Here is a 25,763-nt window from a genome sequence, read left to right as displayed (position 1 = left end):
GAAGGAGCCAAGCCCGGCCACACCTTGATCTTGGACCTCTAGCCTCCAGAACTGTGAGACAATACATTTTTGTTGTTCTATGCTACCCAGTTAGTGACGCTTTGTTTCGGCAGCCTTAGCAAACTAATATAGAGACCAGGACATATTTTGTCTTTCTCAAATGCAATCTGGCAATTTAGGTGAAAAAAAAAAAACCAAATGCAATTGTTTGCCAAATGTGTGGTGAGACATAAGACGGCAGTGAGCTCTTTCATGAATAGGACATTTCCGTGGCCACGGTCATGGTACACTTGTCATCACCTCCTCAGTGTGGACTGGTTCCTGAGCAGTAGCTTTCTCTGCCTCAGTCTCCCTTACCCAGGTTAAGTGAAAGTGATCACAGACTGCAGAGTGCTACAGAATTACAAAGTGTGGTCAGGTGACTAAGAGGGGGCTCTGGAGTCAGACCATCTGAGTGTGAATTTCACAACATGATTTATTTTCTGTGCAATGAGGGCAAATTACTTAGCTTCTTTGTGCCTCAATTTTCTCTTTTGTAAGATGGGAATAATGCTAGTAACCTATGTGGCAGCAAAAGCAAAAATAAACACACGGGGCCACATCTAACTAAAAAGCGTTTGCATAGCAAAGGAACCCATCAACAAAATGAAAAGGGAACCTACTGAATGGGAGAAGATAGTTGCAAATTACATATCTAATAAATGGCTAATATCCAAAATATACAAAGAACTCATGCAATGCAATAACAAAACAACAAACAATCCTTTTAAAAAAATGGGCAAAAGATGCGAATAGACATTTTTCCAACGAAGACACACAGATGGCCAACAGGACATGAAAAAACGCTCGATATCACTTGGCATCAGGGAAATGCAAATCAAAACCACGATGAGATATCACCTCACACCTGTTAGAATGCCAATTATCAACAAGACAAGAAATAACAAGTGTTGGCGAGGATGTGGAGAAAAGGGAACTCATGCACTGTTGGTGGGAATGTAAATTGGCGCAGCTACTGTGGAAAACAGTACGGTGGTTCCTCAAAAAACTAAAAATAGAACTACCGTACCTTCAAGCAATTTCATTTGTGAGTATTTATCCAAATTTGAAAAGATAATCTGCACTCCCATGCTCATTGCAGCATTATTTATAATAGCCAAATATGAAAGCAACCCAGGTGTCCACTGATAGAGGAAAGAAGAGGTGGTATATACACACAATGGACTATCACTCAGCCATAAAAAAGAATGAGATATTGCCATTTGCAACAGCATAGATGGACCTGGAGGGCATTATGCTAAGTGCAGTAAGTCAGACAGAGAAAGACAAATACCATATGATCTCAATTATATAGGGAATCTTAAAAATAAAAAAAACCCAAAAAACCCAAACACCAAAACCTGAGACCAAGCACATAGATAAAGAGAACAGATTGGTGCTTGCTAGAGGCTGGGGTGGGGGTGGGAGTGGGCTAAATGGGTGAAGAGTGTCAAAGGTAAAAAAAAAAAAAAGTACCTACGTCACAGGTTTGTTGTGACAACCGATTCTCACTACTACAAATGATTCAGAAGCTGCAGTAAGTTCTAGACGAAGTAGTGCTGCGTCCAGCGAGGAAAAGCCACTGGAGGAGTCCCGCTCCCCTTTGCTCTCTGCCTCGTCCCACCTACCTGCCCGGGGCCGATGTACAAACAGGTTGCGTTGGCGTGGCAGCCGCCGGTGCTGGCCAGCAGGCACTTGTCGATCTCCGAGCAGTCTCGGCCGTCCCCGGTCCATCCCTGCTGGCACACGCACGTGTGGGTCCCCATGCCCGTGCTGACACACTCCGCCTGCAGGGGGACAAGCCGCAGCGAATCTCGGAAACCTCAGTCTAGCCACATGATTCCCAAAGCAAAAAACGGGGGTACCTTCTAGAAACGCGTGTTTGCATGGAGTGCGATAGAAATGATTACAATGCACGTTTGCACCGAATCCATGGAAAACAGGAGACGATTTAAAGACCAGCATTGCTTGTTGTGGGCCAGCTAATGGCCAGCCCCCAGCACGTCGCTGTCATTTACGGAGCCGGGGACTGTTCTTAGTGTTTCGCCGGTAGAAGCCATCATCTGGAGGAAGGGCGCGTTAGTATCTGCTTTACAGATAAGGAAGCTAGGCTGAGAGGAGGTAAGTAACTTGCCTAAGGTCACACAGCTACAAAACTTCAGGAACCCTGTTTCTAGAACGCTGAAGTGCAAGCTCCCAACCACTGTAGCAACTCCAGACCTCTCCGGAGGAGCACCCAGCAGCCGGGAAGCTGAAGGACAGCGTGATAGGGAGGAGGTGCCGGGGACGCTGTCCAAAGGGTGGGACCAGCCCCAGGGGCGTCTGGTGGGATGGGGCGAGGCATTCCCGTCTAATTTCACCCTCGGAGCCTGACAGCTACGGAAGAGGTTTCGGCACGGGAGAAACATGATCCGATCCGCTTCAAGTCACTCTGGCTGTGGGTGGACAATGAATGCCCCAGGGGCGGCGGGGGGCGGGGGCGTGGAAGCAGCAGGGAGACCAGTTAGTAAACTGTACGTAGGGCTCGGTGGTGGTGAGAGGGATGTTCAAAAGCAGTGGTAAGTTTGGGCTATACCCCTGAGCTATACCCAATAATAGAACTTAGGGCAAGTCACTTAGCGTCCCCAAGCCTCAGTTTCTTTATCAGTACAATGGGGATAAGAACATTCTTTATTGGGTTGGGGGGTTAGGGAAAGCAAATGAGATCATGGACATTCAAGTCACTTGTAAGCTGTAACGTTTGAATCACTGGTTTATTGCTAATAACCTCCAATATCTGATTCTCAGGCTCTGTTTTCAAGAGCCCAAAGACCCCCGCTCCTGTGGTCCTGGGACATTCCCTGCACACGCGGATTTAGGAAGTGGAGGCTCACAGAAGGCATCATCTTTAAAACTCAAGGTTCCAGCAAATGTGCTTCATGCAACAGAAAGCCTTCAGATACCGCTTTTTGCAAGGCCGTCCCTCAGGATTTCCTAAGAAACCAGGCAGCTTGGAAATAAAGAGCAACACTCACATTTCGGCTGCAGCCCCCCGGCGTGATTTCTGCACAAGGGTCCATTTCTGAACAGAGGCTTCCATCCCCTTTGTATCCTGCTTTGCAAACACAGCTGCAACGCAGAGCACATGCACAAAATCAGCCCCAGAACTGTAAGCAGCAACCACCCAGGAAAAGGCTGGCCAGCCGGGGGTGAACCGGCTCCTGGCCAGACATTTGACAGGTTGCCCTTGTGGGCGGAGCCAGTGTACCAAGGTGGTCACAGGCACTTGGAGGGGGGGTCTGTGGTCAGACATGCCTGGGTGGGAATCCAGGCTCCACCTCTTAGCAGTCGTGTGACCCTGGATGAGCCCCTTAACCTCTGGGGGACTTTGTTTCCTTATCTGGAAAATGAGTCTAAAATCTCCCGCATAACGCTGTGAAGATTAAGTGAGCGAGATAAAGCATGTGGAACATTTAGCAGGTGCCTGCCTGCACTTGCGCCTTGTGAGGCCCGACTTCCGGCAGCTTTGTTGCTTTGATGGGGCTGGAATCTGCCTCTAGTTATTATCCGTGGCTCTGGAGAGAACAACTACCATCTCTTCTATGAGACAGTTTTTTTTTTTTTTCAATTTTATTTATTTATTTGAGAGAGAGAGAGCGAGAGAGCACAGAGGACAGGAGCTGAGGGAGAGGGAGAGAGAATCTCAAGCAGACTTCCCGCTGAGCGTGGAGCCCGAAGATGCAGGGCTCGATCTCATGACCCTGAGATCATGACCTGAGCCAAAATCAAGAGCTGGCCACTTAACCAACTGAGCCACCCAGGCGCCCCTGGTGCTGGGTGCTTTTACATCCAGTTTTTATGACCTCCACAATTACCCTGCTATGTAGGCAACATCATCCTTATTGTCCTGATGAAGAAAGTGAAGCTCAGTTAAGTAACTTGCCCAAGGTCACACAGTTGGTACGTTGCAAAGCAGGGAGTGCGGCTACTTGAACCCAGCTCAGTCTGAGATTTTCTCCACAAAGGCCACATTGGCAGCTGGAGAAAACAGGCCTTTGTTGGCAAAGAATTGAGATATGGGCTGCATCTACCTACAGGTGGCGCAGTGGCTGGGGGCTGTTTAGGGTGGTGCCCTACAGGCCTACCTTGCTGTCCCATTGCTGTATTCACAGGTGGCGTGGATGTGACAGAACTGCACGTAGGGCCCACAGGCCGAGGTCTGCTTGTGGCAGAACCTCCCCGCAGAGCCTTCTCTGCACGTGCCAGGCAGGCAGGCCCCGTCACTGTCGATCCTGTTATTGCATGTTCCGGAAATGCACAGACATTCTGGAAGAGAAGGAAGAGGGACATTTGGGGGTTGGGGGACAAATGTAGCAATGGGGTACATGGGTCATGGAGGAGAGAGACCCCTTCCCCTCCCCCCCCTCTCGTGCCCGTCAGAGCAGAACCTGGGGCTGAGCCGGGGGAGGGCTCTGGAGGCTAGGTCTTAGCTTCTCAAGTGTCTCTCCATGTGCCCGAGACAGTGCTCGGTGAGCTTGACTGTCCTATCAAGGATGGGAAGAACTCAGTCCCAGAAGTGCTTTGCATGTATGTGTGCATGGGGTGTGTGTGTGTGAAAGACGCCAAGGAACTCAATCTTCATTTACTTTATGGCTGGAGAGCTTAGTCTGGAAATGTCTCACCTTTCTGGAATCATTAGAAGTGGTTTCTCATGCCAGCATGGCCTCTGACGTGTGGCTTACATACTTGTTCTTTACTCTCTGTCACAGCAAACCAGCGCTAACTGATGGCCAGTATTTGTGCACTGACCTTGTTCTAGGCATCGGGCCGGACTTCAATTGTATCATCTTATTAACAGTCAGCCTCAGAGGGTAGGTACTCTTATCATCCCCATTTCCAGATGAGCAAACTGAGGCCAGAGAGGTGACACACATTGCCTAACTTGCTGCTAAGTTTTCAAACAGGGATTTGAACCCAGGACTTCAGATTCCATGTCTGTTAGTGCCCACGTGCAAACACCACAGGTTAGGGTATTAGCTGGTGTTTCCACATGCCTGTGATCATTTTAAACTTCAGTGGTTTACTTTGCTTTTGATGATAGGTATTTAAAGATTGCAACGTGTGCTTCAGACTCAAGCTCCTATGCGTGCGGTAGTGAAAAGAAGGATGCACAATTTCTTAAAGGCAGGAGGCAAGGATTTGGGGGCTTGGCTATGATCAGAAAGGAAGGCTTCTGCGGTTTTGACCCAGGAGGGCGATAGGAGAGGAATTCATGTGGGTCCTTGCAGCCAACATCCAGGGCAGAGAAGAGAGACACAGTGAGTGGGCCGGAAAAGCATGGCTGGATTTAAAACAAAAAACTTTTCATAAACTTTTAAGCAAGTCAGGACTTCATCTGCAAGGGACAAGGGCACAGAAGGAAGAGGAGGCTCTCCTGCATGGGACGGTGGGCAGCCACAGACCAGGACGAGACGCATCGGTGTGGAAACCTCCACGGCTTCCCCTGGCCTCAGCATACTTCCCTGCTGGCCTCATAAAAATACCAACGTTGGCAGGCTTTGGAATAAAACCTTATTTTTGTTTTTCAGAAACCTTGTTTGGCACAAAGAACAGTGGACTAGGATCAGCAGCTCCACCCTGCTGTGTTCCAGTTTCCTGTCCATCTTGAGAGGTGGGTGTGAAGATCAGACCAGGTGAGAGAGAGGAAGGGCTGTGTGCTTTGTAACCAGCAAATGGCGTTAGTAGTGATCGTAGTAAGAAGGGCTTCATCTACTGATTTCTTGCTAGGTGGAAGCTCTGTGCTATGGCCCTAAATTATGGTCTAACTTCATCAAAAACCCATGACATGGGTACTATTATCATCTTCGTTTTATAGATGGGGAAAGTAAGACTCAATGAGACTTCTTCTATGGTCACACAGCCTGCCAGTTGCAGAGTGGGGATTTAACTTCCAGCTGGCTTGATTCCACAGCCAGCTCTGATCTAGTCATTTTTTTTTTCTTTCAAGTTCTAATCCTAGTGTGGAAATATACATCTATATTTATTTCTACATATCTATGTATCTATCTACTTAAATATACACATGTTGCAATCTTAAAAGAATAATGCATTTTCTAAGATTAAATAACTGCATTTTTTTTTTTTAATGCCTAGTGTTGTGGAACTTTCTGCTTGTTCTCCAAGCTTCCTGACATTTACGTCACTGAACTTAGAATAACAGCAACAGTAACAACAATCACAGATAATAATAAGAGCTAGTGTATTTGTATTGCATTCTACGTGCTAGGCATTGTCCCAAGGCAAGGGCTTTCCATTTATAACTTGCACTAACATTATGAGGTAATTACTATTATTATCCCCATTTTATAGATGAGGAAACCAAAGTCTAGAGAGGGGGGGAGTCACTTGCCCAAGGTCACACATTTTGCAGAGGGGGGGAGATGATAGAAGGGGATTGCTGGAAGGATAGAGAGTGAGTCTGTGTGTTGCTACTGAGCCCACGGTCAATTCAGGTTTGTGGGGACACTTTAAGAGACTGGTTTTCAAACTGTGGTCCCTTGGCCAACAGTGTGGGCATCCCCAGGGAACCGGCTAGAATCACAAGTTCTCCAATAGCACCCCAGGCCTGCTGCCTCAGAAACTCTGCAGTGGGGCCCCGCAGTCTGGCGTGGGCTACAGCTTGAGAACCATGTGTTGAGAAATGACCCAGGATGAGGGTATACACCAAGCAAAAGGGCACACAGCCCACAGACGCAGGGATCCTGGCTGAGGAACAGGAGGAAGCTCTGGAAGTGCCACTTACTTTTGTCACACCGAGGTCCATATTTATTGGGATCAGAGCAGAACTGACACTGGGAGCCTTGGAAGCCATCTTGGCAAATGCACGTCCCATTGCCATCGAGGCCGTCTGCACACTGCAAGCAATGAGGACAATGAGGTCAATGAGGGCATGAGGACAATGTTCCACTGTAAAGAAGTCCCAGATGCCTTTGTGTCATGGCCTGACTTCTTTGAAGTCAGATTCTCTCTGCTAGACATGGCTCTTTGGGACTCCTCATGGAAAGTGGAGTCATGTTGGTAACAGGTAGGATGCTAAAACAGGGACAAGCTTGGGGTCCTGAGTCGGGATTTCGAACCTGAAGGGAAGTCATTCAAGGAGGAAGGGTGTCACCATGGTGAACTGGAAAGCTGCAAACAATGCTTGCGGGATGGTGTGACCGGCCACCGACCTTCAGAATGAAGGCTGGACATTCTCTCCAGAGTCTTGCTCGCTCAGCTTCCTGACCTCAGACAACAGCGTTTCCCCCTGCAGTGTAAGACTTCTTGTCTTCCACCTCCCCATTTCAGCTGTTTCAAGGTTGACTTTGCAAGGATCGCTGTGCACCAGAGTTGGGCATGGGTGACTTCCTGCCATGGACTGTGGTAGCTAATTCGTACCTGCTTTGCCCTGGTCTTGCCTCACCTCAACCCATTTGTGGTTGCAGGTTTTCCCTTCCCCTTGAGAGGGGCATATTTTAGATGTGGGTTTCTTAAATGCACAGATCTATAATTTCCCATGTTAAACACTGCTACTTTTACCTTTGTTTGTTCAGCTTTGGCCTCCAAGCTAGAGGAGTCAAGTTTGGGCCTTTACATTTTACTAGGTTTTGGAGGTGGGTTAATAAAAAGCAGATCACTGGGCAGTGCTTTTTTTTTTTTAAGTATCACAGAATCTTCATCCTGAAAGAAATCTTGGAGATCAATGCAGGGGACTCTGTTTTCCTCTCATAGGAGGAAAGTGGGGTCAGAGGGAGCCTCATTGAATTATCTAAGGTTAAGTGGTCAGCAGCAGGAAAGCAGGTATCGGAACACTCCCGGACTCCCCCCTCCCCACCCCTGGCCCCAATTCCTTCTGCTACAGATACCTTCTGTTCTTTTAGCAACTGAGCTGTTTCTTTCTTTCTTTTTTTTTTTTTTTAAATATTTTATTTATTTATTTGTCAGAGAGAGAGAGAGCGTGCACAAGCAGGGGGAGGGGCAGGTAGAGGGAGAAGCAGGCTCCCTGCTGAGCAAGGATCCCGATGTGGGACTCGATCCCAGGACCCTGGGATCACGATCTGAGCTGAAGGCAGACGCTTAACTGACTGAGCCACCCAGGTGTCCCGCAACTGATCTGTTTCTTTTACTTTCTGGGAATAGTGACTGGCACTGTAACACTTCTTGGTTTAGTGGTTTTAAAAATTGCTTTTCCACTTGACTTAGGACAGGTCAAGCTCAGTACTCATGAAACAGTTTGTATCACCTGGCCATTCCCCGAGCACGGATTCGAGAAGCCTCCAGGACACTGGTTGCAGTCAGGACCGTAAAAACCTTTGCAGCACTTTGGTATCTGAGAAACAAAACGCGTGTTGCCTTTTGAAACCACAAGCAGAGTGCCAATTCCTCAAAGGAGATACATTTTAATCTCCGTTATTGTAATAAACAGCATTAGCTCCTCATTATGGGCTCGACTTCATCTGCAGATGATGGCATGGCTGGTGCTCAGCCATCTGCTCATCACACGTGTACCGAGCGCCAACCACGGGTGCCAAGCTGGCTCTGGCACCGTGAGAACAAGACATGAAGGCTTGCGCTCATGGAGCCCACCCTCTGTGTCGTCGGGAAGAGACTGTCAAGGATGGTAAGAGACAGGTTGGACACGCGGCAGTGGCCGGTCCATGGTGGGGTGGAGGGGGAGCATCAAGAGGGTGGGCTCTCTGTTAAGAGCCAGAGGGAACCACAGGAGGGATGGATGCAGGGAAGGGGGTGACCCGGACCCCACGGAGGGAGTTCACTCTGCCATTCCCCTGCAGGAAGACACGGCCAAGGCCCCACCGGCACCCTGTCACCTCCCAGATGCTGAGGCCCCAGAGTGTGGCCCCGGAGCTCGGCCCTGCCAGCCTCACCTGAACGGTGGCATTGCAGTATCGGGCACAGCCACTCTTCAGGCTCCTTATTCTGCCAGTGTAGACACATCTGTGTGTGAAGAGTGTCTGGAAGAAAGCCAATGGGAAAAATGCGTTGAGTCTGCATTTTGAGGTCCTCTGGGCATTGCTCGGCTTCGTACACTCGACAACCTACTTCCGTTTCCCTTTGACATCAGGCAAGAGCACCAGAACACTCCAGCTCACGTGGCTCTCTGTCAGAGCTTCGTCACCTTCTTTCCTTGTTGGTAGAACACAGGCTGGGATTGGCACAAGTCAGGGCAATTTATCTTTACCTCCCCTCTCTTGCCATAGCAGACTTTGCCAGTTGACTGGGGAACACTCTCCTGTTCATCCTCGATGTGACTTAGCCTCCTCTTCCAATCAATAGCCATCCCCAAGCTCCTTCTACATAGAAAATTTTGGAGCCAGTAGAGAGTCTCTCTCTAGTTTGTAGACAGATCCACCAAACAAATTAGTGATGGTCAGGGCTTTTCTCATAGGAGTGGTGTATATATATGTGCATGGAGGAAAGACTTAAGTGCAACTTTCCATTCTCTAACCCCTGGTGCCCGATCATAATTATTTAGAGCTGCCATTTATCAAGAGCCCACTAGGGTCAGATGCACTGCACATATAGGGTCATCAATCTTCAACTCCTTCCCTCTTTTGTAGATGAGGGAACTGAGGCCCTGACAGGTAAATCATTTTTTCTAAAGAGCACCGCTAGTAAGGGGCAGGTCCAGAGAATGGGTCTTACCACATGCTAACTTTAGGATATCAGAGGCAAGTCATGTAGTCTCTGTGGGCCTCAACTGCCTCATCTGTGAAATGGGACAATAATGCTGATCTCAAGTTTTATCCTAAGCATTCTGTCCCTGGCTCAAATTTTATGTTAGGTAAACGTTGATGTGGAGGCACCCCTTCATCTTAGGCTCTTGCTCAAGAAGGTAGTGTTGAGAACTTCATGGGCTGTAAAATCCTAAAATCTGAGCTCTATAAAGGAATTCTGCAGTCATTGAGGAAGGAATGTTCAGTCCCCTTATCAGCTCTCAGGATAATTAAGTAAGTATAGATCATGGGAGCCTGGGAAGGGAAGTTTTGGGGCTTTTTTGGTTCTAACCCATGTATCTAATTCCACCTTCTTTCTTTCTTTCTTTCTCTTCTTTACTTGGACTGTAGCGATGGAGGATCATGGTTCTGCCACGTATTAGCTGTGTGACCTTGTATGAAGCGTTTTATGTTTCCTTACCTTCGTTCCCAGATCACAAGATGGCTATGACGGTAATATACCTACCTCGTAGGTTTGCTATATAAAGCATTTAGAACAATGTCTTGCACACAGCAATCGTTCTGATGCTAGTCGACATGATTTCCTCTCTTTTCCTCCCTCTCCGTATTCCCTGGTTGATGGCATCCTGTAGGACTCAGGGGTGATGTCTTGACTGAGCAAAATAACTATCTGCCCACCTGCCCTTATTTAATGTTCATGTTTTGCTTTATTAAATGCTTCTCAGTAGGATTGTGTTAAAGAGCTTATCTCCTTCCTTAGTGACCTATTCTAGTGTTGAATGATACTTCTTGTTGGGATGCTCTTTTTTTTTTTTTTTTTAAAGATTTTATTTATTTATTTGACAGAGACAGAGACAGCAAGAGCGGGAACACAAGCAAGGGGAGTGGGAGAGGGAGAAGCAGGCTTCCTGCTGAGCAGGAAGCCCGATGCAGGGCTCGATCCCAGGACTCTGGGATCATGACCTGAGCTGAAGGCAGCCGCTTAACGACTGAGCCACCCAGGAGCCCCGGAATGCTCTTTTTTTAGGACAAAATTATAAGCAGAGATTTCTAACATCAATTTTACCTTGGAGCATTTTGCTTTTGTCACTCATAGAGCACTTGGCATATGAATTCTGGGTTGTTGCAGAACGATCTGTTTTCCCTGTTAGACTACATCTTCTCAACACAAAAACGAAAACGAAACAAAACTACATCTCATTCATCTTTATGCCATGGGAACCAGCTCTCAATAGATGTGAGCAGAATTCAGTCGAACTTGAAAAGGGTTTGATGGTCCTAATGTCATTCTCTTGGTAGGCCTTGTTTTTCTATCTATGCTTGGGAAAAGCAAACAGAAGTAAAGTGTGGCAGAATATGCCAGCCCCAAATCGGCCACTTGGCCTAAGGATTGTTTTGAGCTCAAGGCACCCTTGAAAAACAGCAGATAGAAAAGGGACACTCTGACTTCCCCCCGTTTCTTTCTGAAAACAAGAGATAAAACTCCCCTGTGAAAGATGCCCTCCCTGTACCAGGACAAAAGAGACCTCTTGTCACTAGAGACAAGCTAAGCAGAGAAAAAGCTGCACAAATGGACCTTGTTAAAATAACTCTGAATTTCCTCTAGCCTCCCTGTACATTTCAGTGACTTTCCCACAATTGCCTCCTTTTATTTAACCTACCACATAAACATTTGGGTTTTGCCATTTCTTTGGGTCTTCGCTTTCTTATGGGCTCTCCTGTGTACACATAAAATCTGTGAACTTTTCTCTTGTGAATCTGTCTAATGTTCATTTAATTCTCAGGCCCAGCCGGAGACCTTAAGATGGTGAAGGCAAAGCTTTGACTCCCCTACACAAACTTAAGAGGGTGAAGTAGAGAAAGAATGAAACTTTACTGAGTAGCCACTTGATTTATGTATTGTACTTGGGTTTTTAATCTCTGCTAATCCTCTTATTATTATTACTTACAGACAAAAAAATTTAGTGTAAGAAGGTTAAGCAATGCACCTAGGGTTAATGAGCAAGGATGCAAATGCAGCTCTGTCTACCCTCCCCCATACAGTGGGCTTTCTACCCTCCCCCACATAGTAGGCTAAGAGCCAATCTGACATTACCCCAGTTGGAATTAATATTTTTTAAGAAGAAAGGTAGAAAAGATGAGAAGCAACACCAGTGGGGTCACTTGGGTGATGTGTGGTTTCATGAAGCCATCACACTTACTGTGGGCTCAGAGTTAGCAGGACATTTGCTCCAATACACCAGAGAACAGCTCACACAGGTGCCCTGGAAGGAAAGACAAGGATCAGTACGGGCATCCCTGTAAGAGGGAGCAGGGGACCACCCTACCTGGCCTCATGCTTCCTTCCTCCAGGGGACCACTCCTGGCCTTCCTCTCCACTCCCTACTGGTGCCTCCCTGGAGAGAAGGAGGGAGGTCAGTGCCCATGCCAGAGGGTTTGGGGGCTGGAACTGAGCTTGCTCAGAGCAGCCGCCTCCTCTCCTTTGTTCAGGGTCAGATCGACTGTCCATCGGCCTGAGGTTTCTGATTGGCTCTCTGCCATGTAGAGGCACCTGTCCCTGAGGAAGCAGTGCAGATTTTCCACCTGTGCTGGAGACGGAGCGTTAGCACTGGGCACAGGCTTGTTCTCCAATTAGCCTAGCAGCAGCGAAGCTGAGCATGGAATCTCCGCCTTTCAGTCTCTGCCCGCCCCCCCAACCCTGGGCTTCTTGTTTCATTTGAATTCAGGAGGAAGGAGAGGGGTGAGTGCTTCCAAGTCTTTCCAGATCAATTTTCTGACCTCTTTTGGGCTCTGTGCTCCAGCAGGTGGACCTTGAAGAATGGTCTCTCAGCCTCCCCTGCCAGTGTCTTAATGGTCTTGGCCAATGCGAGACGCCAGCAGGATGCTGGTGGGTAGGAGGAGGGCAAGATAGAGGTATTTCTTCCCTACATCTCTGCTGGGCACCATCACTATAGCTCCTGATGGATGTCACTTCTTCCATCCTTCCAGCTCTCACTGGGTTCTGTACCTCCTAGCCCTCCCTTCCTCACCTCTTTGGTCCTGGATGGTAAAGATTTCCTGCCATTCCTTCTCCTTGGATGCCCCAGCATAACTTGGTTGTCTCCTTAGCCCTGCCCACCCCTCTGTAGTAGCTTCTTCATTAAAGACTCTTCATTTGAACCATTGGGGTAACTTCTGTTTCCTGTAGGGACCCTAACTAGTACAGAGAATTATTAATTAAACCTCTAAAATCCAAACATACAAGACAAGGCAGCTATGGGTTAAGGCTGGTGCAAATTGAGACTTCTAGACAGTCCCAGCTGCCCTCACTCTGTGCTAGCCTAAATACTTTGCAGAGAATGCATTTGTACCTTTTTAAAAAAGATTTTATTTATTTTTCTGAGACAGTGAGACAGAGCAAGAGAGAGCACAAATGGTGGGGAGGGAGAGAGGGAGAGAGAGAAACAGACTCCCCACTGAGTGGGGAGCCCAACGCAGAGCTCGATCCCAGGACCCTAAGATCATGACCTGAGCTGAAGGCAGATGCTTAACTGACTGAGCCACCCAGGTGTCCCAGCATTTGTACTTTTAACAGACCTAACAAAAACTATCCTGAATCATGTAGAGCAGATAGATTTGACTTTAAACCCAGAGAAAATAATAAAAGAAGACTCTATCTTAAGGCAGGTGTTGGGAAGCTCTTTTCTCTATTAAACCAAAATCCTTTGGGCTGTGGCCCAAACCCACATCTAGATTCTTTCCTTTGAGAATTTGGAGAACAAGCTTTTGAGCAACCTGGAACAGAGCAACCCTGCAACAGGCAGGCAGTTAGGGCTGCCCTTGTCCCTCCATAGACTTCTTTTCTTGACCTTGAATGGCAGCTGCTTGGGATGGGGAAGCTCTAAAGTCAATAATTAGACTCCTATTGAGTCTTTTTGGCAGAGGCCCTATTTTCCAAAAATCTTTCACCTTTGGGATAGGAGATGAGACTATTCTCGTCTGGCCTGTTCTGATCTTCACCCCAGCCCAAACCAGGTGATGTACCTGCCCAAACTTTTTTTTTTCAAAGAATGAACCAAACAAAAATCACTGGTAGGGACTGGCTGGGAAAGTGACTAGGTTTCAGCCTCTCTTAAAAAGGGGTGCTCAGAATGGAATCAAATCCCCCAGATGGTATATGACTGGCATGGAGAACAGGCACCTGCACAATATCCTAAAACATATCAGAAGAACCAGCCACAGTCCTGTACCAGGTGACCAACCAGCTATTTCCAGCCTTCATGATAAGAAGAGGGATCAATAAATAAAACCTATAAAATGAAACCATTATTCCTTGCTCAATGCCCATATTCCAAGGATATTCCAGTCATTGAAGTATTATTGCAGTGTCCTGAAAAGAAAGACCCAGACTGATTACTGCGCTAACTTCGGGGGTATGGTTTCCATGGGAACTGAAAGATCACATGTACAGTAGTGTTGAAATTTGGGGTGCTTTGAATAAAATCAGCTCAGCCAAGTAGGTTGCTATGGAAACAGGAAAGGCCATTAGAAGGTACACAAGCTCATAGGCAAACAGAAAGTTTGGTATTTGAAAAGAAATACAGAAAGAGGGTTGACTGGCGAGGCCAGAGCACCCACCTGAGAAGAAATTCTTTTTTAAGTTTCTTAGAGTAAAGCTATGGGCTTGGAGCAAGGTGCTCCCAGGGGACACAGGCAGGGACTGATCCCACTTCTTCTGGTGTAGTGGGCTGAATAGTGTTCCCCACCAAATTCGTGCTCCCTTGAGTAAGCCTTTGCAAATGTAATTAGTTAAGATGAGGTCATACTAGATTGGGGGGGGTTCTGAATCTAATGGCTGGTATCCTTAACAGAAGTGAGGGGACCCACACAGTGACTAGAGTGGGAAGAAAGCCACGTAAAGGCAGAGGCAGAAATTGGAATAATGCAGCTGAGGAATGCCAAGGATTGCCGGGAGGCATCAGAAGCTGGAAGAGGCGAGGAAGGATGCCCCCTCCCAGAGCCTTCAGAGGGAGCACAGCCCTGCTAATACCTTGATTTCAGACCCCTGGCCTCCAGAACTGTGAGAGAATACATTTCTGTTGCTTTAAGCCTCTTCCTTTGTGGTAATTTGTTACAGCTGCTCTGAAAAGCCAATAGATCTGGGAGGCGTCGATCATGGTTATGAGCTAGGACCTCAGGCCTGTCTGCCTCTTCGTGGAGACAGAAACCTGTCTGGAATGAGGCTCCTGGGGTGAGACTCTCCTTGCCAGCTTCCTCAGGAGCGTGAGAGGGAAGGCTGTTGTCTGCCCTGTGGGGCTGTTTGGGGCCCCTCTTTATCTTCCTAGCTTCCTTACCAGTCTCATCTCTCTCTTGCTTTCATCACATCGATGGGGCAGAATCGGCACGATGGAGGGAGGAATGAGGACGCCAGTCAGGGTGTAGATACGGCCGTTTTTGGCAATGACCTCTGTCTCTTCCATGGCCACATCATTTGCCAGAATCTGTCCCTGGAAGGAAGCAGGGACATCTTTCATTCTGTCCTGCAGGACACCAGCCGTCCCCAGGCAGACCTGGGTGTGTGGCCTCCTGTCAGATGGTTGTTACGAGAAGGGCCTAGCTGACAGGAAAAGATGGATTTTTTTTTTTTTTAAAGGCTGATTTATTTATTTTAGAGAGAGAGAGAGCACAAGGTGAGGGGACAGAAGGAGAGAAAATGGCAAGCAGGCTCCATGCTCAGCGGGGAATACGACGTGGGGCTTGGTCTCCAGACCCTGAGATCATGGCCTGAGCTGAAACCAAGAGTCAATCGTTTAACTGACTGAGCCCCCGGGGCACCCCAGGGAAAGATGGATGTTAAATGAATTCTTGACAGACACCGGGCAAGGATGTCTCTGCAGAGATGGTCCTTGCAGGTGTGGGGCTGGGAAGGGGGATAACTATTCCAGCTCTATGATATATTTGCTAAGAGACTGCGGGTTAACCATTTTACCTCTCTGTTGGCGAAGCGAAGGTCCATTCATTCAGATACATTTATTGACCCTGTATTATGCTCTGCTTTAGGCGCTGGGGATACATCAGTAAAAAACCCAGACAAGTCCCTGCTTATGTTGTAGGGGAGGGAGTGGAATTGAATAGATTGGCAAAGAATTCTGACCTCCTTTCCCCCAAAATCTGCTCCACTTGTGGTATTAAAGGCAACTCCATCCTTCTGGTGGCCCGAGTCGGAAGCTCAGGAGACTTCTTCCTCTAATCCATCAGCAGATTCTCCTGGGGCTTCCTTCAAAATGCTATCAGAATGCAACCACTTCTTCCCATAGCCTTGCTACCACCCTGGTCTGAGTCACCATCATTCTTCTCTGGGTTATTACAGTCAGCTTCTAACTAGCCTCCCGGAATGGATGTCTGATCATGTCACTCCATGGCTCGAAATCCCCCATGGCTCCTCATCTCATTTAAAGTAAGAGTTCTTAGGCCATGCGTGACCTGACCCCACTTCTCCTTCTCCCTCCCACTGCCTTCACTTCTCCTACCTCTCTTCCTCCATTCCCTCTGTTCCAGCCACGATGACCTTGCTGTTCCTCAACCAGGTCAGGCATATGCTCCCTTCTTTGTGCCTTTCTTTGCTCCCTCTCTCTGGAATGCTCTTTCCCCCAGATATTCATGTTGCTTGCTTGTTTCTTCATTTCCTTCAGGCCTTTGCTCAGATGTTTTCTTCTTCATGAGGATTTCTTGGGCATTTTATTTAAAATGTCAGCTTTATTCTTGCTTTATATCCCCCTTCTTTGTTTGTTTGCCTTAGCAGGTACTACTTTCTAATATTTGCTGTGTTTTACTTATTTAATTTGTTTACTATCTTCCTATTTATTAGAATGAAAGTTGCATGCAACCAGGGACTTTTCTCTATTTGCTCATTGGTCTACATTTAAGACCCAGAATGGTGTCTGGCCCATAGTGGGCACTCAATAGATAAAGAAAAGATGCATCATCATTATCATCACCATCAAGAGTGAATCAACGGGAGATATAATCTGCATGCTGTCAGACTTTTGCTGATATTAGCCCAGGGAGTTAGCTGAATAACACTGCCTTCACTGAGTTTCTTAAATAAGTCATGTTCCCTCCCACCACAGGGCCTTTGCACATGTTCTCCCTTCTGTCTGGAACTCTCCTCTACTCATCTCTGCTGCAATTCCCTGTACTCATCCTTTGAAACTTGTCTAAAGCATCGCTTCCTCACTGAGGACCTCTAGAATGCCCAGCCTCCTCTTATTGTAAACTCTCGTTATAATTATAATTGCACTTATTATAATTGTAATGAAATAATTAGCTGGTCATTAATTAGCTGATAGAAGTCTGTTTTCTTTGCTAGAATGTAAGCCGGTCTTCTTCATTGCTTTATCCTGAGCATCTAGTTCAGAGTCTCACACCTGCAGCTGCTCAGCAAATAAATGAAATCATGAAATGCAAGAAATAACACATGAAGGAAGTAATCATCAAGATCGTAAGCCTGGGAGTTAGGGTATAGGTAGGATAACCTGGTGAACAATCATAAGCAGAGCAAAAATGCATGTGAGTCACAACAACAGCAGTAGAGTTTTTTCACCTACGTTGTTGGTTGTGTTGAACTGTATGATCTGGTTGGCCAGGCTCCTAATGTGTGGGATCACAATGAGAGAAGCCACTTCCAGCTGCAAAGAGAAGAGAACAGCACAGACATTTTTGAGCAATGCCTAGAGCCCTGCTTTTGTAAAGTTCTCACTGGAAAAAATAGCCTGGAAGTCTAGGAAATAAATAATGGGAGGTCTGATGTCATCAGTTTTGTGGCTTTGAGGGTTTCTTTGATAACAGGCTCATTATTCATTGCTTAGGGTATGCCCAGAGCTACAGATAAAGAACAATTGTCATGGATTTTCTAGCACTGTAATAATGGAATTTAAGATGAAGTCAGATATGTGGAAAGCAGGAAAAAATAGGGCAGGAAAGTGGGGCCAACCTGAGTCAATGGGACAATGTGGTATCTGACGAGTTCCAGAAGCTTCCGAGATCCCTGCAATGGAATAAAAATACTTCTTTAGTCATTGCAGAAAATACAACTTTCCCCCCTTTTGTGGGAACTTCCTCCAATGACTTTGGATGCATAATCAAGAAAAGTCAATGCCCATAATCTCTTCATTGGGAAGTGCAGGATGAGAAAAACCCCATCCTCAAGGAGCTGACATTCACCAAATTTCTCTTTTGTGGCAGGAACTGTTCTGAAAGCATTATATGCACATTTAATCTAATTTTCTTAAAAGCCTTGTGAGGGAGGGACCGCTATTGGCTCATTTTATGTGTGATAACACCAAGTTTTAAAGACACCACCGAGGTCACAAAGCTAAGTTAGGATAATAAGCCTAAGAAGTTCTCAGTCACTCTGTTCCATTACTTCTCTGAATGTCTAAAGCTACATTCTGGAATTTCTAAGACAGCCTCAGTTGAGGATTCTGTTTCACTTTCCCCATAAATAAATGTCTGCTTGTCAGACCATGTGCTGGTTATTTAGGAATTTACACAATCCTTCTTAGGAATATCTGGGCAGGACACTCTCCCCTTCTGAGCCGCCATGGTCCATGGTTATCTCTCCTTCAAAGCCCTTTCCACGATTTCTCATGCTTCAGAAGCATAGTAGCGGTGGAGGAAAAAGAGAGTCTTGGGACTTCCAGTGGGATGAGCAGTCCCCGTAGGGGTGCCCTGGGGAGAGTGTACAGAGGTGAGGACCGCAGGGAACTACTCTCTGGGGACCAGCGGCCGTGGGGGTCTGCGATCTCCCAGCAGAATCAGAGCCAGGGGTTACAAGCTCAGAGCCCTTGAGTTCAGCTTCGTAAGTTGCACAGCCGTGGTTCCTCTGGCTTGGACGGGAGGAGGATCACAGATCAAGATCATAGTCACCTCCCAGAGGTTGACATTTTAGGGACATGTCCCAACAGCGAGAAGTCCCAGGTTGAAAGAGAGCCCAGATGAATCTGAGGCCCATGCGCCCAGGTTCCCCTCTGCACTCGTTCTGGGTCCCTAGGCCGAGGGAGTTTCCCCGAAGTAGAGTGACCCCTTATCCTGGCTTGTCTGGTACAACCCTGCTTTACGCCTTGCATGTTGGCAGCCCCATTCGCTCTCACGTATGCTGGTGTGGATGATACATCGTATGGCCACCATATCGAGAAACCCAAAGCAGTATGTGCAGGGCAGGGTTACCCGTAAGAATGTTGGGGTTGAAACCCAAGTAGCCAGTCCCGGCAGCGATGCTTTGTGTAGCCGTGGCTTTGTTACCGCGTGAGTTCAGACTCTTAGATTCTGGCTCTAATCTTCCCCTTGCAGCGGCTTTCTGGTACCCGCGAGTGAGGACTTGCAGGCAGAAGCAATGAGATTACAGTTTGGATGTTCAGTGGTGGAAGGGGTGAGCAAAAGTGGGGACCGCTGGGAAATGTCAGCCCAAACTGGATTGCAAGGCAGGGGCGGGGTCCATCTGGCTTATTAATCAGAGTCGCCAGGCCACACAGCGTACGGTACACGGGGCCCCGCATCAACGTTTGTGCTGATAAGTTAAAAGCAGGGGGAAGGGGTCCTGGGAAGAGCGCTGAGCTGGACCTTGGAGTCCTGAGTTCTAATCCTGATTGTGCTGCTGTGACTTGAGCCAGCCACGTAGCTCCTCTAGGCTCGGTCTGGCCTGCAAAATAAAGAGGGTGGTGTGGACCCCTTCCGACCCTCTGATTCTGTAGAGAAGACTTTATTAACTGGATCATTTGCTTCTAAAGCCCTAAGAATTAATTGGTGTTGGATTGTTTTTTACAAGAAGCAGGAGAATGAAAGGGACAAAGGAATTGATTGGTGTCATTCCCGCCATTGTGTGTGCCTGTCCCCTTGTCTGGCTGGGAGCCACGAGGGCCATCGTTCAGTTAGAATGGAGTCCAGTGTGGCTCAAATCGACAGGGTGTGCGTCCAGGTGCTGCTCTTTCCATGTAGTTAGTGCATCCTTTCCCTTATGAAGACATTTGCTTCCTCCTTGCTGTTTTAGGTAAAAATGACAAAAACCCAGCCCTTTGATGCCAGGGCAGAAAGAGAGTTTTTCTACCAAATTGTTAACATGACCCCGAACTCTGCAATTTTACCTCCCTTTGTCCCATGTTACTTGCAAGGTATTTGTGAGCTGGCAAGGGCCAGTCTCTGGTTCCCTGTGCTTTCATTTCCCCTAGTTCAGTGATGAAGTCATCAGCTGGAGCTGGTCATCAGCAGCTGTGGTCTCTGTGTGGATAGGATGGTTCCTGGACTGAAATTTTGCTTCAGGGAGAAGCAGAAAGATACACTGGAAAGGAAACATGGCATTCTAAAATCAGAATTAGAAGCCATTCCTCTAATGAAATCAGTTTATTTTCTATCTCATGGGCATAGCTGATGGGGCTTTTCTGTCTCCAGCTGAGGTTCTTCCCTGGAATACGGCTGAAGGATGCTATTAAAATGCATGGAGAGAGAAGGAACTTCCTATAGGTTGAGAAGTTTTAACCAAACAGGCTCTGGGCCTGAGAAAAAAGTGGAAATGATCATTCTATTCCTCGCTTAGAAATTAAAGTGGGAGAACAGTTTTGACTCAGAACGAAGAGACTTGGAGTGTTTATATTCTCTGCGGGCTGAAAGATACTGCCTTTGAGAGCAAGGTGATTGAGAGCCAGGAGCAGTGAGTGGTGTGCTGGTAAATCAGTTCTGTGGGGAAACAGAGGAGCCAGATTTACAGAGCTGGCCAATTTCTGCCGTGTAAATGTTGCCACTATAAGTTAATTTCGAACTGCAAGGCAATCTCAGTGAGTGAAGCTGGGAACAGGTACACAATCTACTTGAGAGCCCAAGCCAGCCAGCCAGCTCCAGCCACAACTGGAAGGAGTCATGAAGGAAGAGAAAGACAAGAGATTTCTGAGCAAAGGTGCTTGACAGAAAAGCAGGGAGGTTGATATTTCTCTATTCTAATTAAAAGGTTTTGTCTTAATTTTAAGTGTAGCAGGTTAGGTGTCTGAGAACTCCTTTAATATTATTTTAAAAAAAACTGGTATCAAATTAGAAGCTATGTACTCAACGAAGCCATATAATCTCAGGATTTTAATAATTTCCCAGGGGAGCAACATTACTTTTTAGCTTTAAAGTTAAGTATGAGAGCTATAACCACCTTTCTGCAATAGCTAGGTTTCAGAAAACTTATGTGTGAATTGTATTTTTAAAATAGCATCCTATCTTGAAGACACTGGGAAATCTAGCATTTTAAGTGGAAACCTGTAGCAAATCCTTTAATATGGTGAATGTTCATTTGCAGTGTAAGAGATTACCTTCTGATTTATCTCTTCAATCCGTATATTTTTAATTCAAAGTTTTCTGAAGGCGAGATAACCTTGTAGATACCTGAAAGTGTTCTAGAAAGGTATGTATCCATGTGCATCTCTAAACCATACATGCAACAAGATTCAGGGTTCCAAAAACAGCGTGGCCTGGGTTAGAAAGTTGGTGTTTCCCCAAATGTCTATTTCTAGATCTCATGGAGGTGTTACTAAATCAAAATGCTTGGGGTATGGTTTGTGAAGCCGCCTACTTAACAAACTCCAAGGGTGATTCCTAAGTATACTGAAGTTTAGGAATCACTACCCTAAAAGATCGGGACCCTCCATTTTGTATAATGAACCGATCTACCTTCGGTCATGGATAGTCTTGCCCCATTGGCAAGATGGCAGCATGATTTCAGGGCACTGGAGGAAAGCTCGTGGCCCTTCCTATAATTCCATCATTTGACATTCTAATGAACAAAATTCCATAATTAATTACCCTTTCCTTTGGTTTAAGGCTGTTATTTCTGGGAGAGGAAACACATTAAATGGTTTCAATCACTTATACTCTTATGTGAAGGAGTAAAAAAAATCTCCTTTCTAGAAGAGAATGTGAAAGAATTGAAGGCCTTTATGGTATATAAGGAGAGATTATTATGAAGAAAGATGAAAGCAATAGAAAGGAATGCCTGGGGCATCTAAAAATAACATTTATTCCTTTTTCTTTTTTTTAAAGAAGGCTTCATGTCTAGCATGGAGCCCAACATGGGGCTTGAACTCACGACCCTGAGAGCAAGACCTGAACTGAGATCAAGATTGAGACACTTAACTGACTGAGCCACCCAGGTGCCCCCCCAACATTTATTCCTTTTAAATTTAGCCTAGACCTGGCCCAGAATGGCCTAGTTTAGAGTTCATTTACAAGATAGTTTTAGAAGTTGTAGGGAACTTAAAATACTGATTTCACTACTGAGAAATATTAGAAGAGCCAGGAAAAATCAAACCAATCATTTAGACCTGGGGTTGCAAATAGATTTTATTTCCTGTGCTCAGTCTGACTGGCTATTTGGAACTCTGTCTAGGAGATTGGAGACACATCCATAGTTCCAGAGGACTGTGATTGATTAATGATGTCTGTATTGGTTGCGGGAGGGTAGGTGGTGATACATGTGTCACTTGTTGAACATCCCTAGTTTGGAAAAAGTCTGTATGGGCTCACATCATGTCAATGATGTCATCAGAGTAAGTAGGATACCATACCTCTGGAGAAAGGAGGTAATCAAGAGTGCCGTCCTTCATATTGTTTAATGCTTCATTACTTGGAACGAAAATGGTGTATGGTCCACCAGCCCCATCTTCATCTAAGGCATGTCCCACATTGGTTTCCTGCATTTGAGCAATGAAATTTTATATCTGCAACCTATCTCTGACAAATCCTAGAAGTAATTCCTTAGCAAATATTTATAATTGATACCTCTGCTCATTATACAAAAGATTAGACATAAAATCATTTTCCAGAAATTCATGAAAAGTACATACCTCTAACAAAGATCTGAACTTGCTGTATCTTGGTTGTAGCATTGTCATTATGGTTTGCTAAAAATCATGAAAAGAAATAGGTGGTTTAAGATATAGACACCCCAACATTAAAAGGTCTGTGACAGAGTTTATGTGTAAATGTGGATAGAAAAGAACCTGGTCAACTGCAACACATTATAGAGATGTTTCCTGTTGTTAATTGAATTGGTGGTTCAGATCTGCATGTTCTAAAGTAGCCTTGGCCATCATCAAATGAGTCAAAAGAAATAAATTTTTATCACAGTGAGGACTGCCCTGCTCCATAAAGCATGAGGGATAACTTTTCATGACAACTGGTTACTGGACTGAATCATATGTGGCTGTAAAAGAGATCATAAAATTGAGATCTTTCCAACACCTAATGCATGTTTCTCTTTCTGTTGGCAGAGATACCCAGAATTCTATTGAAAACAGAAATTATCCCATTTTCCCCATGGTTGAGGTCCTAGTAGACATGAAAGACAAGCCCATAGTGCTGGCATGCATTTTCTTCTTTGATATGACTCTCCAGGGAACAGAGAAAGAGGGATTTGGGTTGACCTAACTTTTACCTGAAATGTCTCACCTTAGTGTTGCTCTCAAATGTGGGTGCCATCTTGTCCATGGCTCTGTCAAGGATGTGCAGGAGCCCGTTGGAAGCAACTATGTCTCCCTGTATAATTTTTACCTTCTTTTTGCCTCCATAGAGTTTAAGTTTTATTTGATTGTCCTAAAACACCAAGAAAAAATAAAATTAATGTGGTATCCTTGAAGGACTATTAGAAGTCCTGAGTCCCTGGGATCTATCATTTATTGGCTATAGGATCTTGGATAAGTCACTTAACCCAAAATGGGAAAGATGTCATTTGCTTGCTTCACTTCACAGGTCTTTCATTAAGATCAAATGAGATAATGTGTGAAATCACTGATGACTGCCAGGGATTGCTAAATGTGAATAGGAATCATAAGTCTCCCTGAATAGACTGCAAGGTCAGAAAAGGTAAAAAAAAGTCTATGTACTATAAACTTATCACCTACTTTAGTGTGTTGTATGGACAAGGCACACAATAAAAAATTTTGTTGCATAAATGACTGAAGCTAATTCCTTCTTCCTTTCATGTGGCTCTTATAAGCTATAGATAATAACTATATGTTGAATGAGTGAATGAATGAGTGAATGAGTGAATGAATGAATGAGTGAAAGAATGTCCTTGTGAGAAAAGGAGCTACATTTTCATCCATCTATCTAGATATCTACCCATCATCCATCCATCCATCCATCATCCATCCATCCATCCATCCATCTATCCATCATCCATCCATCCATCCATCCATCCATCCATCCTCTCACACACAGTATAACACATTGGTTAATGATTCGGGTCTTGGAGTCAAGGAGTCCTACATTTGAATCCTGGATCTGACCCTTATTTGTGACCTCTCAGTTTTCCCACTTGAAAAATCACCTTTATGGCATTGTTGCAAGTCTTATATGACATAAATAAAGGTTCATCTCAGTACAAGAGTAAGTGCTCAGTAATCTAACAACTATTGATAGTTGGTGAAATACAAGAATATAGGCCATAACCCACACATGCACCTTCTGTCTATTAATCACATCCCCTCTGGCTCAGTAAAGTCACAGAAAGAGTTATTTGTGAGAGGGGAGGAGGGTAGTTTTACTTAAGCAACAGAGCAGAACCAGTGGCATTAGGAGAGATGGGATGCTAGGTTTGCAGAGGATGGATAAACTCCAGTAACCTAAACCCAACATAATCCATTTCCTTTTGCAAGAGGGATGATGATCTGGCTTTGTGCTGGCACTTCCAGGAAAGAGGTTTACTACAAAGCTTCTCTTTCCTGCTGGCACCCAAATGACGTTCCCTTGAAGACAAATTCAAACCAGAGCAAAATCCAACACTTTATAACCCTCTTTCCACAATAGATCCCTCCGGCCCGATCCTTCCTGGTGTTGCTCTCCACCTCTTCCCTCATAGGGAAGTGCTTTGGCAAACGAGGAATAAGGAAAGACGTTCTTCATAACCTTCAAGAGCCCAAACACAGATGGAGTCAACTGTGGGCACTGGCTCAGCAGACACTTTTGTTCTGGAAGTGAAAATCAGAGAGGCCCTTACCTTATCGCTGTTGAAGATTTCTCCTGACTTTCCAGTCAAGGTGTAGAAAGTGTCTGTGTTATTCATACGCTCGGTGTTCATCTGCCCAGCAATTATGTGGAGTTTCACGAAGTACTGAGCAGCCTCCTTATCCATCAAGAGCTCTTTGACCTGAGGAAAGAGAGCCAGTCCCTTCAGTTTCCACTGGTATTTGAAGGACAAACTGAGGTTGTGAGGCACGCATTGGCCAATCAAAGATGTCAATGCCAAGGCCCCCTAACTGAGGCTTGGGCTCTTTCAGACACAGGTGGCTTTGGGGACGGGGAGCGCAATCTAGAGAGCAGGAGGCGGTGCTCAGTGTCCTCTCAAACCACCAGGAGTGAGGAAGGTGCAAGCACCCAGGAATCAGCTTGAGCCCAGGGAGCAGATGGAAATGAAACAAAAAGTTATGTGAAAAGAAAGTGCAAACTAGATCCATGGAGCTTTTGAATAGGAAAATTAGGATTTTTGAAATCCACTGGATCAAATCTACATTTTGTCAGTATTATATATCATCAGCAATCAATCAACAGATACTTTTTATTAACTCTGTGTAAATAATCTATATAGTAAACAAGAGACCACATGCAAAGTGCCTCATGCAGAGACATTCAATATTCGTGAGCTCTCCTCCCTATAGGAGAGACGTGAGGCATTTCTGAAGTTTAATGGTTGATTCATCTCAGATTGTCCAAAGGTGGTGACATATTAGGATGAGGGGGTCTGGAACTTCCTGGGTTTTTATTCAATGCAGCAAAAATTATTATCATAAAATATCTTGGATGAAGAGAAACCAATTTTATACAGATCAATATGTCCATTATCTCCATTAAACCAAATGTAACAATTTTATTGACACCATCACGATAGGATGCTTGCGCTGGGCACCGTGAGTTTCATTCCCACTGTGTGACATCACTTCAGACAACAGCTGCTCACAGGGAAGACTACCGTGTTCTTCTACTTTCCTCTACCACTGTTATTTA

The 25,763-nt window shown here is 45.7% G+C and overlaps 1 protein-coding gene across 2 annotated transcripts in view; it reads right to left on the bottom strand.

Annotated features, from left to right (window-relative positions):
• STAB2 (stabilin 2) overlaps nt 1–25,763 on the bottom strand; it is a 146,084-nt gene that overhangs the window by 75,674 nt on the left and 44,647 nt on the right. For both annotated transcript variants that reach the window (XM_081822304.1, XM_081822305.1), the window contains 14 exons: nt 24,760–24,909; nt 23,211–23,354; nt 22,607–22,663; nt 22,328–22,453; nt 17,725–17,778; nt 17,339–17,419; nt 15,086–15,238; nt 11,954–12,016; nt 8,943–9,029; nt 8,300–8,386; nt 6,821–6,932; nt 4,164–4,344; nt 3,054–3,147; nt 1,668–1,826 (listed from right to left, as the gene is read on the bottom strand). In XM_081822304.1, coding sequence (XP_081678430.1) covers nt 1,668–1,826; nt 3,054–3,147; nt 4,164–4,344; nt 6,821–6,932; nt 8,300–8,386; nt 8,943–9,029; nt 11,954–12,016; nt 15,086–15,238; nt 17,339–17,419; nt 17,725–17,778; nt 22,328–22,453; nt 22,607–22,663; nt 23,211–23,354; nt 24,760–24,909 — 1,548 coding nt within the window. The remainder of the gene's footprint in view (nt 1–1,667; nt 1,827–3,053; nt 3,148–4,163; nt 4,345–6,820; nt 6,933–8,299; nt 8,387–8,942; nt 9,030–11,953; nt 12,017–15,085; nt 15,239–17,338; nt 17,420–17,724; nt 17,779–22,327; nt 22,454–22,606; nt 22,664–23,210; nt 23,355–24,759; nt 24,910–25,763) is intronic.

Source organism: Leptonychotes weddellii, chromosome 5 (assembly GCF_054177405.1).
Source record: "Leptonychotes weddellii isolate Sample4059 chromosome 5, ASM5417740v2, whole genome shotgun sequence".
NCBI lineage: Eukaryota > Metazoa > Chordata > Mammalia > Carnivora > Phocidae > Leptonychotes > Leptonychotes weddellii.
The sequence above is the reverse complement of the archived record's forward strand: the minus strand, read 5'-3'. Positions and strand labels throughout refer to the sequence as shown.